The sequence below is a fragment of the Lynx rufus genome, unplaced genomic scaffold (genome assembly GCF_022079265.1).
Source record: "Lynx rufus isolate CCGP_SWC_20201006 ecotype Redwood Valley unplaced genomic scaffold, mLynRuf1.p SCAF_9, whole genome shotgun sequence".
Lineage (NCBI taxonomy): Eukaryota > Metazoa > Chordata > Mammalia > Carnivora > Felidae > Lynx > Lynx rufus.
The window spans coordinates 58,394,394-58,407,746 of record NW_025814897.1 but is presented as its reverse complement, the minus strand read 5'-3'; the positions used below and the strand labels follow the sequence as shown (position 1 = coordinate 58,407,746).

Below are 13,353 nucleotides of genomic sequence, written 5' to 3'. Positions count from 1 at the left end.
CATCCTTGCCAACCCTTATTGTATCTTATATGCAGATTTTTGACTGCACAGGGTCAGTGCTCCTAACCCCAGCATTGTTCAAGGGTCAATTATATGTTAAAAACCCTAAACATTTCATACAAAAATCGTTAGATCTAATAAATTTAGCAAAGTTGCAGGATACAAAATCAATGTAAAAATCAGTTGCATTTTATAAACTAGCACTGAACAATCCAAAAAAGAAATTAAGAAAAAAGATTCCACTTTCAATAGCATCAAAAAGAATAAAATACTTAGGAATAAACCTAACAACCAAGGAGGTGAAAGACTTGTATGCTGAAAACTAAGACATTGCTGACAGAAATTAAAGGCGTAAATAAATGCAATGTGCTTCAAAACTTACTACAAAGCTACAGTAATAAACACAGTAGAGTACTGGCATTAAGGAGAGACATACAGACCAATGTATGAATAGAATAAACAACCCAGAAATAAACTCTTACATATGGAGAACTGATTTTCAACAAGGGTGCAAAGACCATTCATTCAATGGGGGAAGGACAGTCTTTTTGACAAATGCTGCTGGGGAAAATATGTCCACATGCAAAAGAATGAAGCTTGGCCCTTATCATACATAGTATACAAAACTAACTCAAAATGGATCAAAGACTTAAACATCAGAGCTAAAACCATAAAACTCATTGAATAAAAACATAGGAGAAAATCTTTGTGATATTGGATTTGGCAATGATTTCTTACATATGACACCAAAAGCACAGGCCAAAAAAAAAAAAAAAGGTAATTGAACTTCATCAAAATTTAAAACTTTGGGGCATCAAAGGACACAATAAGTGAACACGCAACCCACAGAATGAGAGGAAACAGTTGTAAATCCATGTATCTATTACAGGATTAATATCTAGAATATATAAAGAACTCCTGTAATTCAACAACACAATAAACAACCCCATTTAAAAATGGGCAAAGGACTTCAACAGACATTTCTCTAAATAAATTATATAAACAGCCAGTAAGCAAGATGTTTAACATTACTAGTCATTAGGGAAATGCAGATCAAAATCACCATGAGACAGGTACCACTATACACCCACAAGGATGGCTATTATCAGAAACATCAGAACATAAAAAGTGTTGATGAAGATGTGTAAAAATTGGAACCCTCATATAGTCATTGCTGCTGGGAATGTAAAATGGTGCAGCTGCTGTGGAAAGCAGTTTGGTATTTCCTCAAAACGTTAATATAGTTAAACAGAATTGTAGGCCCCAGCAATTCTACTCCCAGGTATACACTAAAAAGAACTGAAAACAGGGATTCAAACAGGTACTTATACACCAATTTTCTTGGCAGCATTATTTTAAATAGCCACGGGGCGCCTTGGTGGCTCAGTTGGTTTAACATCCAACTCTTGATTTTGGCTCAGGTCATAATCCCAGGGTCTGGGATCGAGTCCTCTGTCAGGCTCCATGCTATGCATAGAGCCTGCTTAAGATTTTCTCTCCCTCTCTCTCCCCCCTTCTCCCCTGCTCACACACTCTTTCTCTCAAAAAATAAAATAAATAAAAATTGAAAATGCTAGGCTTATAAAAAAATAAAACGTAAAATAGCCAGGGGCGCCTGGGTGGCTCAGTCCGTTAAGCGTCCAACTTCAGTCAGGATCTCACGGTTTGTGAGTTCAAGCCCCATGTAGGGCTCTGTGCTGACACTTCAGAGCCTGGAGCCTGCTTTGGATTCTGTGTCTCCCTCTTCCTCTGCCCCTCCCCCATTTACCCTGTCTCTCTCAAAAATAAATAAACATTAAAAAAATAAAATAGCCAAAAGGTGGGAACAATCCAAGTGTCCACCAACAGATGAATGAGTAAACAAAATGTGGTATATACATAACTTGGGCTTTTATTCAGCCATGAAAAGGAATAAAAGTCTGATACAAGCTACAACATGGGTGGACACTAGGACAAATATTGTATAATTCCACTTACACAGTTATCTAGAATAGGCAAATTTAGAGACAGAAAGCAGAATGGAAAAACTGAGAGTTGTTAAAATAGTTTGCATTCCAGGGGCTCCTGGGTGGCTCAGTCGGTTAAGTGTCTGACTTCAGCTCAGTTAATGATCTCACGGTTCCTGGGTTCAAGTCCTGCGTAGGCTCTGTGCTGACAGCTCAGAGCCTAGAGCCTGCTTCAGGTTCTGTGTCTCCCTCTCTCTTTGCCCCTCCCTTGCTGACATTCTCTCTCTCTCTCTCTCTCTCTCAAAAATAAACATTAAAATTTTTTTTACTAACATTTTACATAAAAGAAAACATAAAATATGTACTTTTTTTTTCAACTTTTTTCAATTAGGCTATATTGAGATTATCTATATTGTGGGTATCAAGTTTATTCTGCTTCACTGCATACTATATTACATAGTATGCATGTTTCATAATTTATTTATACAGTATATTCACCTCTTGATGGTCATTTGGGTTGTTTCCAGTTCTTGGACATGTAAAGCTATGAATATTTGTGTGCAAGTCTTCATATAGACACATGACTTTCATTTCTTGTGAGTAAATACTTGAGCATGAAATGGCTAAGTTAAATAAATGTGTTTAACTTCTTTAGGAACTGCCAGTTTTTCCAAAATCTCAGACTACAGTGTATGAGAGTTCCAATTGCTCTTCATCTCCACCTACACTTGATATGGCGTCTTTTAAAGTTTTAGCCTTTCTAATATGTGTGTAGTGGTGTCTCGCTGTGGTTTTAATTTGCATTTCCCCAGTGACTAATGATGTCAAGCATTTTTCATGTCTTTTTTTTTTGCCATTTATAGATCTTCTTTGGTGAAGCGTCCGGTCAAATCTTTCACCTTTTTATTGGCTTGCTTTCCTATTAAGAGAGTTCTTCATATATTCTGAATACTGGTCCTTTATGAAGCATGAATGAAATTCACAAGTATATTCTGTCTGTGGCTTTTTATTCAATTCCTTGCAGTCTGTTTTACTGAGGACCTCGGTTCCTCACTGGCTGCTGGTTGGAGGCTGCTGTCAGCTCCTTACAAAGTGTGCCTCTCCATAGGAGCTCATAACAAACAGACTGCTGCACAGAGGCAAATGAGAGGAGTCAGAGAGATTGGCAAAAGTATTTTTCATAATCTAATCTTCAAAGTGGTATCTTATCACTTTCGCTGTATTCTGTTCCTTAGAAGCAACTTACCAGGTCCAGTCTATACTTAGAGGAAAAGGATCCTACAAAGGCATGAATACCAGGAGGCAGCAATCAGGAACTATTTTAGAAGCTGCATTCTATGCAGATGCTTATCATAAATACTGTCTTCATTTTCAGTACTTTAGTTCTTGCTTTTTTAGCTTTCTGGAATTGCTACTAGAAGTTGCTATGTGTACTATTATCCTCTTAATCTTTTCTATTTCTTTGCTTTCTAGTGAAGGAGTTCCTCAATTCAATGTTCTCACTAATCAGTGGGATGCAGTGTATGTACCATTTATCTAATGTGTTCCTTACTTCAACTATTTTTCACACTTAATAGTTGTATTTGGTTATTTTATGATTCTTGCTCCATATTGCTAGTATCTCCACTCTTCAATATTTATCACACCATTTTAGTCTTTTTGAGTATTTCTACTCCAGATGGTATTCACTTTTTCTAAATTTATTTATTTATTTATTTATTTATTTATTTATTTATTTATTTATTTATTTTTAAGACAGAAAGAGGGAGTGTGAATGGGGTAGGGGCAGAGAGAGGGGACAGAGGATCTGAAGCAGGCTCTGCACTGACAGCAGAGAGCCTGACATGGGGCTCAAACTCACGAACCATGAGATCATGACCTGAGCTGAAGGCAGATGCTTCACCGTCCTGACTCACCCAGGCGCCCCAGTATTCACTTTTTCTTTTGAGGCAGTTTCAGGTATCCAACTACTCTGGCTTGTGGCTCCAAATTCTCCTGGGGGTATGTGTTACAAGTCTGGGAAGGTATACTGGGCAAAGGACAAAGACCAGAATGTCGTGTTTAAGAAGGGGAGGAGACAAACTGTGGGACAGAGTTCCAGGAACCACAAGACCATACATGTAGCTGCTCCCATTCAGTAACATCCCACTAAACCACACTTTATTTCAGAGTCTTACCTTTAAACTAGTTTAGGAAGAAGCAGCTTTGCAGGGGGCAGTCACCTAGATTACAGCTCATTAACGCAAGTTTTGAAAGGGAAAGGCTAGAGAGTGAGTGAAAGGCCTAAGGCAGGCAGGTCATTCTCCACCAATTTTCAACAACTCCTCACTTAGTTTACACTGCCCTGATATTACCCCTGTGGACACCTGTACCCGTAGTCTGGCCTGTAGCCTTCCTTTCTGTAGTAAGGGAAATAGCTATCATTTGTGCCAAGGCAAGGGCCAGCTCTTTTTTCTGTAAAGGGCCAGACAGTAAATATTTTTAGCTTTTGGGGCCATTCTGTCACAACTACTCAACCCCACCTTTGCAGTGAATTCCAAAAAAAATTTAATTTAAAAACAGGTAGCAGGCTGGATGTGGTGGGAGGGCAGGAGTTTGCTGTCCCTGTCCCTAGGCAAAGGTGGGGTTAGGAGGAGGCAAAAGCAGAATGTAAATTACTTTTCTTAATATATTATTGCCTCTACCAGTGGCCCTGTCTTTCAAGTTGTAGCCACTCATCCCCACTTCTAACAGCTGAAAAGTCTTCTGACTCCCTAGGGGTTTCTTTTTGCTGTTTTTTTATTTTTCTGGATTTCAAGTTCCCTTTATAATTCTAAGGAGGAAGTAAGAAATTCATACTAACTTACTACCTTGGCAGGAATAGAAACCAAGTCAATAGTTGTTTTTGTTTGTGTTTTATTTATATATTTTTGGCAGCAAAATTGTTTATTAAAAAAAAAATCTAGACTATGAACACACTTCACTGCTTCAGTTGAAGAACCCCAGGCCAAATAAAAAGACCGATATTAAAAAGCAGCATAACTGATTACTGTTTTAAAGATACATAAAAAGAATCATACACTACAGTGTAGGAAGACAATCACCCCCATGTCAGAAATCACAACTTCTTCTAAATAAAGAATATGACCCATCTGCCATATTGAATTGATATTTATTTCAGGACATGCCATGTCAAAATAAAAACAAAAGAGTCAACCCTTGCCTTTAACAATAATATTGTATTATAAAAGCACTTTACAACTCCATCCCATCTTTGAGTATAAGTTACTGGTATGTGGGCTAATGATTATCTGAAAGCATTTCTCTATTCAGACCCATAATCCAAGTGCTCTCTGAATATTACAAGGTGACAATAAGTGGGAACTGGAGAAGGAAGAGGAAAGAGAGGGGAATAAGGTTCCCAGTTAAGGGTTTTGTTGCAATGAGGGGATGAGGAAGTATGAAGATATTTTTTGTTGTCTTTTCATCTTTATACTGTGTTAAGTAATGCTTACAACGTAAATTCAGCAGGCTTTTCCTGAGCTGTAACTCAGAAATTTTCATCCTGCAAATAATGTATTTACAAATGTGTTTATTAACTTACACAGCAATCTCACAATAACTAGTAAAGATTAAAATGGTGCACTCCTAGTATATTTGTTTACAGTGTTTTAAGGGAAATATATATTGCCATGGTGATGAAGCTCTAAATAGATCAGACAAAACATCTAAAAACTGAAAGTAGTTTAAAAAAAAAAGGCAAAGAAATAAATATCAACAAAGAAAAAAGATTAATTGTAGCTTAAATATAAAACTAAATCACTAGTTAATTAACCAAACTATACAGATCTAATAAAAAGCAAAACCAGCCTGAAAGACCCAACATTAAAAAAAAAAATGCTAAAAAATAAGGCATAAATCTGCATAATATTAAGTTTTACTTCCATTCTCTCCTTTCCCTCTTCTATGTATGCTTTTCCAGATCTGCCGCTAGGGGCTTATAAGAAACCTGTTTCCATTTTCAATTTGACCTCAAATGTCCTGAGCAAAGTATTTGCTATTCTGTTGAGGATTCTTTTGTTGTTAAGCTTTAGATATCATTGTTTCTACAATGATAGCTTTAGATATCATTGTTTATTGTAGTTTTGATCACGGTACCAAGTTTAAATTCTTCCGCTGGTTCTTCTTAAAAGAATTTGATTTCTGTAGTGCCTTGCCTGCATAGCATTTTTTGAAACAAAGAAAAACCCAAGAGAAATCTATTGCTTACAAAAGTTTTCTTCTTTTTTTAAACAAACAGAGTAACTCTATGTTGAGAATTTTAAAATCCTGGGAGAAATAGTTCACTGGGAGAATTCAGTATTAAAAACATGTTCTGAAGCACTGTTAACTCTTCTCTCCCAGGGACTAACATGTGAAAGGGTCATTTGTTTTGGTCTGAAATACATTTTATGTTCATTTAATTTGTAAGTACTCACTGTGTTCATTAGGACTCATTTTGAAGATGCATCAGAACCCTTTTCTTATTCAAGCACTGCCTACCATGATAGTTGAGTTTTGACCTCAAATAAAGTCTAAGTAATTTATATCAGTGCTCAAGAATAATTTTGGACATCTTGGCCCAAGGCCTAGAGCAAGTGGTATCACTAAATTTGAAGGATAACTCCATTGGGCTTGGTCTAACTCCTGCTTTGTCATACCTCATTTGTTTTGAGGGAGAGATGGTAAGAATAGGGAATGCAATAAGGGAGAGGTGAGAAAAGCAGAGAGAGATCAAGTAGGTAGGCAAGCGCTGCTGTGAACAATTGCTCCTTAACCTAGCCACAGACTGTTGGAATTTCCATCATTTTGAAGTACGTTATCCTAACATTGAAAAGGAAACAAAAATTGAGAAAACGTATCTAATTTTTAAAGTTATCACTGGAATATGTTGGAATCATTTGGCTTTTTGTAAAATATAAATAATGAAGACACTGACTTTTTTGTGCTTGTGAAGCTAATAGATCATCTCCACGAGACAGGCAGCAATGATGAATTGCAATACGTTATTACTGAAGGGAAAAGGTTCAAGCCAATATTCACACTGCAGTCAATGAAAGAGTAAGGGGGCCAAAGCAGTGAGCTTCTGAAGAAAAGTTGAAGATGCCATGGAAGATTAGCAGGAACAGCCTCCTTCACTGACTGGTTGCTCCTGAGGCTTTTCCAGTTTTATGTCAATCACTGAAACAAAAGTTAAGGAGCTATAAATGGGAAAGTACAATTCCAATTCTGCTGAACACTGACATCTCTTGCAAGCTCCTTCCATTCCTACTGGCTTCAGAACTGATACAGCCATTATTTTCTAGTATAGCTAGCTCACTATAACGAGATGCTCAAAGGGAATAAACTTGTTTATATCTACTATATGCAACAAAGGTCAGAATAAAGTTAAGCCCTATTCATGAGAATTTGTTTTAAGGAAATTATAGGAGCAAGAAACCATGTAAAGATTATGTTCCATATGAGATTATCTGAAACTCTGAAAATAGCTTACAAAAGAGTTCAGGGAGAGAATTTAATAAATAATGGGACTTCAACTCCATAGAACACATTATACTATTAGAAGTAATAAAGGCTTAGGGGCACCTGGATGGCTCAGTCAGTTAAGCATCCGACTCTTTTTTTTTTTTTTTCAACGTTTATTTATTTTTGGGACAGAGAGAGACAGAGCATGAACGGGGGAGGGGCAGAGAGAGAGGGAGACACAGAATCGGAAACAGGCTCCAGGCTCTGAGCCATCAGCCCAGAGCCTGACGCGGGGCTCGAACTCACAGACCGCGAGATCGTGACCTGGCTGAAGTCGGACGCTTAACTGACTGCGCCACCCAGGCGCCCCAAGCATCCGACTCTTGATTTTAGCTCAGGTCATGATCTCACGGTTCATGAGATCAAGTCCCATGCCAGGCTCCATTGCTGATAGTAGAGCCTGCTTGGGATTCTTTCTCTTTCTTTCTCTCTCTCTCTCTCTCCCTTCCCCACTTGTGCACACTCTTTCTCAAAATAAATAAACTTAAAAAAAAAAAAAAACCTTAAAAAAATAAAGGCTTAGAAAACATAAAACATCTAGCAGTGGGAAAAGCTGAACACAAAGTGCTATGAATTCTATGGCTTAATAAAAATGCATATGGAAAAACGCTAAATATAAAACAATTAAAATATTAAGATTCAAAATCCTTTGAAATAACTATTATTACATGTACTTCATTATGTCCTGTTTCTGAAAGCAGAGGCCACAATAACACTCAAGACTGAATTATTTCTTGCCTGTGCCAAGCAGAAAGCTCAAGAAAAAGCAAGGGAGGAAAATATGATATATACTGTAGGGAAAAAGCCCAGAGCCAATGGGACTCAAAATTAAGAGGCAGAGGGCGGTGATTCTAAGTTTCCTGCTCATTAAAAAGCAAGTAAACAAACACAAACCCTCTCACTGATTAATTGCAGTGAGAAGCGGGCTACAAAGGATGCCCTTGAACCACCAGATCTCATGTGCTACAGAAAACCTTGGAGCTTCAGGGTCCCTAGGTGGCTCAGTCACTTAGGCATCTTGACTTCGACTCAGGTCATGATCTCACAGTTCGTGGGTTTGAGCCCTGCATCAGGCTCTAGGCTGACAGTTCACAGCCTGAAGCCTCCTTCAGATTCTGTGTCTCCCTCTCTGCCCCTCCTTTGCTCGCTTGCTCTCTCTCTCAAAAAATAATAAAATGTTAAAAAATGTTAAAAAGAAAAAAAAAAAAGAAAATCTTGGAGCTTCTACATTCCTAAGTCATCAATTCCTGGTTGTAAAAGGTGATGGCATATTCCTTAGCCAACCAAGTGGAGCTCTAAAGACTAATGTTAACAATAAAATTTTCTGATGAAACAAAAAGGATACTGTCTTCTCTGCTTCTGTCCTGTGTGCTTTCCATTCCAGGCAAAGCTGCTGCAACACGTCGGAAGAGCTGTGGAAGAAAGAAATGTGATAATTGGAAGGGAAAATTTAGCAAATGGTATCAAGTGAAAGTGGATGACCACTGGATGGTGAATTAAAAGATATGGCTTCTGGGTTATTTCTCATTTAGACCTTAGCATAATGAAAACATATAAAAATGTCTATTTATTCTATAAATGAGTACTATGTGCAGTATGCTACATACAAAGAGGTACAAAGATATGATCCTTACTTTCCAACTGGTGGTATCAGACATGAACAAAGAGCTAAGAAACAAGCAGCAAAAATGCCATTTGAGTCATAAAAACAAACTTCTATAACAACTCCGAGAAAGGATAGATTGCTCTTTTAGGAAAACTGGATAGTGGTATTCCTGTCTTTTATAAAGGGTTAGCTTCTAAAGCCAGTGAATATATAGTAAAAGTCTAGTCAAAATTACCCTGGATAATTCCTTAGGAAAGCACTATGTTAGAGACTAACATACCACCTCTCATATCCAACACAGATGGCTTTTCTTCCATCACTAGAAAAAGCACCAGTGGAAGTGGTTGGCTTGTGTATGAGGTATGATGTTACGAAAAATCTCTTCAAAAGAATCACACTCAAGCCAATGAGGTGGTCACTGTGAGAGACATGTGGGAACAACAGATTCATACCTCCTATCATATGCCCAATACTAGGCATCAACTCACTGGGTAGAATGGCAGGTGAAACTGCCTGATTATTTCATTCTTTTTGGGTTTTTTTTTTGGTACGCAGTGTAAAATTCCTAGAAGTTAAATACGCATGTGATATAACTCCCTTGTACAAAATACCTGCTTGTTTCAGTCATTGTCTCAGGTTCTTTGAGGACATAGAAATGAACAAAATGTAGTTTTTTAATTCAAGGAGCTCACAGTCTAGTGAAAGAGATAGATGCAAACAATTCTTTATGTCACAATGTGATAAGTGCTATAAACCAATGAAGTACAGGGAAACTTGGGTGGCTCAGTCAGTGCGTCTGACTTTTTTTTTTTTTAATGTTTATTTATTTTGCGGAGAGAGCATGTGTGTACAGAGAGGGGAACAAAGGATCCAAAGGGAGCTCTGTGCTGACAGCAGGTAGCATAGAGAGCCCGATGTGGGGCTCGAACTCAAGAACCCCGAGATCATGACCTGGGCTGAAGTCTGATGCTTAACTGACTAAACTACCCAGGCGCTCCAAGCATCTGACTCTTGATTTCAGCTAGGGTCATGATCTCACGGTTCACAAGCCCACATTGGGATCCACACTGACAGTGTGAAGCCCGCTTGAGATTCTTGCTCTCTTCCTCATTTTCTGCCCCTCCCCCATTTGTGGGCGCGCATGCGCATGCTCTCTCTCTCTCTCTCTCTCTCTCTCAAAAAAAAAAGGGGGGGGCGCCTGGGTGGCTCAGTCAGTTGAGCGTCTGACTTCAGCTCAGGTCACAATCTCACGGTTTGTGAGTTCGAGCCCCGCGTCAGGCTCTAGGCTGATGGCTCAGAGCCTGGAGCCTGCTTCCGATTCTGTCTCCCTCTCTCTCTGCCCCTCCCCCATTCATGCTCTGTCTCTCTCTGTCTCAAAAATAAATAAACATTAAAAAAAAAATTAAAAAAAAAAAAAAAACCAAGGAAGTACAAAATGGTATGAGAACACAGATATAAGAAAAGAAGGCTCTGGGGCGCCTGGGTTGCTCAGTCGGTTGAACATTCGACTTCCGCTTGGGTCATGATCTCACGGTTTGTGGGTTTGGGCCCCGCATCGGGCTCTGTGATAGCTCAGAGCCTGGAGCCTGCTTCAGGTTCTGTGTCTCCCTCTCTCTCTGCTCCTCCTCCGTTAGTGCTCTGTATCTGTCTCTCAAAAATGAATAAAAATATTAAAAAACATTAAAAAAACAATAAAAAAAGAAGGCCCGTTTCAGGATACTGGGAAAAATCTTTAGGTGGTAACATTTCGGTTGGGATTTAAAGGCAGTTAAAAGTTTTTATTGGTCAGAGTGCCTAGGTGGCTCAGTTGGTTGAGTGTCTGACTCTTGATTTTGGTTCAGGTCATGATCCCAGGGCTGTGGCACTTGGCTCTGCATGGGGCTCCATGCTAAGCATGCAGCCTGCTTAAGATCCTCTCTCCCTCTGCCCCTCTCCCTTGCTCTCTCTTTAAAAAAAAAAAAAAAAAAAAAAAAAAATCACTTGGTTGTATTTCACTATGCCAAGTACTCAGAGTTTAAGTGTTCCACAAATGTTGCTGAATTAAAGTGAGAAGGAACAGAAACAACAGAAGGCCAGCAAAGGGATGAAAGACTGGAACTCTAATCTGTTTAGGGAAAGGAATACAGAAAAGGACAAAATTTTCATCTGTAGGCAACAGTCTGGTGGGATAGGATTAGGGAAGACTTGAGAAAAAGTATAATTGTTTTGGTTCTTTAAGGTTTAGTGGCATTTTATTTATTTATTTTTTTTTTATTTTTATTTTTTTTTTTATTTTTGGGACAGACAGAGACAGAGCATGAACGGGGGAGGGGCAGAGAGAGAGGGAGACACAGAATCGGAAACAGGCTCCAGGCTCCGAGCCATCAGCCCAGAGCCTGATGCGGGGCTCGAACTCACAGACCGTGAGATCGTGACCTGGCTGAAGTCGGACGCTTAACCGACTGCGCCACCCAGGCGCCCCAAGTTTAGTGGCATTTTAGAGATGTACTAAAGTAAGGGCTAGCCTCAATATTCCCCCTTGTGCCTGAATCTACTGAAATCAGAAATGTGGGGACTATACATTATGGCTACACAGCTAAGTGTGAAAATCACTGAGGCCAAGACTGAATATCACCATTATAGAATGAATTTCCAGGATGCACAGTTTGATCTAGCACCACATTTGTCTGCTGCTAGACAATCAAATCCCTGAACCATGTTCAGAGAAAAGCACAAGGTATATTCAAGAGTATTTAGGTAGTCCAGACTGGCTACAGCACAGAATATATAAAAGGATTAGAAAGAAGCTGTATATATTAAAGACCAGACGAAGAACGTTCTGGTAAGCATATTAACTTTGTCCTGCAGGTAAAAGTAGGCACTAAAAACTGCAGTTTGCATAAGGAATTTTATCAGGGGTTCTATTTATTTTACTATGGCTACAAAGATCTACAAAGCACGTATTGAAAGTGAAAGGGAGGAATGGCAAAACCCTAAAAGCTAAAAGGTAAAGTGCAAAGTTTATATTGTGGGCAGGCCACTTAGGGGACAGGTCTTTTTTCTGTTCCTCAGTTTTCTCATCCGTAAAATGGGCTTAAAATAATAGTATACTTAACTGACTAGATTATTGTGGAAATTAAGGGAAATCATTAGGTAAATTGCTGAGAACCAATATGTTATACAGAAAATCTGTAATAAACAGTAGCTCTATTTCTACTAGAGACTAGCCTAGCCCTGTGGGCTAGGGAAACAAAATTTTTCCACATTATGAAATCTGGCAGTGAATTCTAGGACTACAGCAAAACACTAACAGGTGTAAAATTCTGCTTTAAGAAGCTATTTAAAACTGGTGGGAAAGGTGTGGGAGTTGGGAAAGACCTTCTGAAAATATCAGGGCAGAAATGAAATGTTCTTACTTAGGAATATCTAGAAATCTTTCCTAAGATCTCATAGTTCGCTTCTGACATGAAATATTTATTAAACTGTTTATGTGTTCAAAATGTACAACATTTTCAGCTCTTAAGAATGTCAAAGTTTATTACAGGCTAGCTTAAAAATGGATTTTTTGCGGGGGATGCCTGGGTGGCTCAGTCAGTTAAGGGTCCGACTTCAGCTCAGGTCATGAAATTTGAGTCCTGCATCAAGCTCTCGACTGTCAGTGTGGAGCCTGCTTTGGATCCTCTGTACTCCTTCTCTCTGCCCCTCCCCAACTTGTGTACATGTTCTCTCTCAAAAATAAACAAACATTTAAAAAAATCATTTAAAAAATGGATTTTTTTTGTGTGTGGAGGAGACATTGGGAAGGTGTATTTACTTTCTGTGAAAATGGAATAAAATGGTTTTTAAGTTTTGATGCTTAAAAAAAAAGTACATATCTAATGAGGTCTTTCAGAGAGGGTATTATTATATTCTTACCTGTCTACCTATTCTCATAATATAACACAGTTTTTAATGTGTTTCTAGAAAGAGTATAAAATTTGAGCCAAGAAACTATACTAACTTCCCCGTTATTATAGCTTTGTGACCTCGAGGATATTAATTTCTCTAATCCTTAGATTCTTTCTAATAAAAACGGGGCTACAGTTGTGAAGTTCAACTTATTATTATTATACCTTTGAAAATAATTAGAAAAAAGTTATGTTAGGAATTTCCTTGAAAGGTTATGTGTGAAATCATTCCCTCTAGACCAGTGATTCTTGATACCTACCATGCATCAGAATTACCTGGGAAACTAAAAACAAAACCAGATTTAACTAATTTGGGGTTGGACTGGGCCCT

The 13,353-nt window shown here is 38.4% G+C and overlaps 1 protein-coding gene across 2 annotated transcripts in view; it reads right to left on the bottom strand.

Moving 5' to 3' along the window:
* Positions 1–5,078: 5,078 nt before the first annotated feature.
* The window catches only part of RAB6A (RAB6A, member RAS oncogene family), an 87,337-nt gene continuing 79,062 nt past the window's right edge, over positions 5,079–13,353 (bottom strand). For both annotated transcript variants that reach the window (XM_047070278.1, XM_047070277.1), the window contains exons 7-8: positions 8,836–8,902; positions 5,079–7,145 (exon numbers count right to left, since the gene is read on the bottom strand). In XM_047070278.1, coding sequence (XP_046926234.1) covers positions 7,081–7,145; positions 8,836–8,902 — 132 coding nt within the window. In that variant the 3' untranslated portion in view covers positions 5,079–7,080. The remainder of the gene's footprint in view (positions 7,146–8,835; positions 8,903–13,353) is intronic.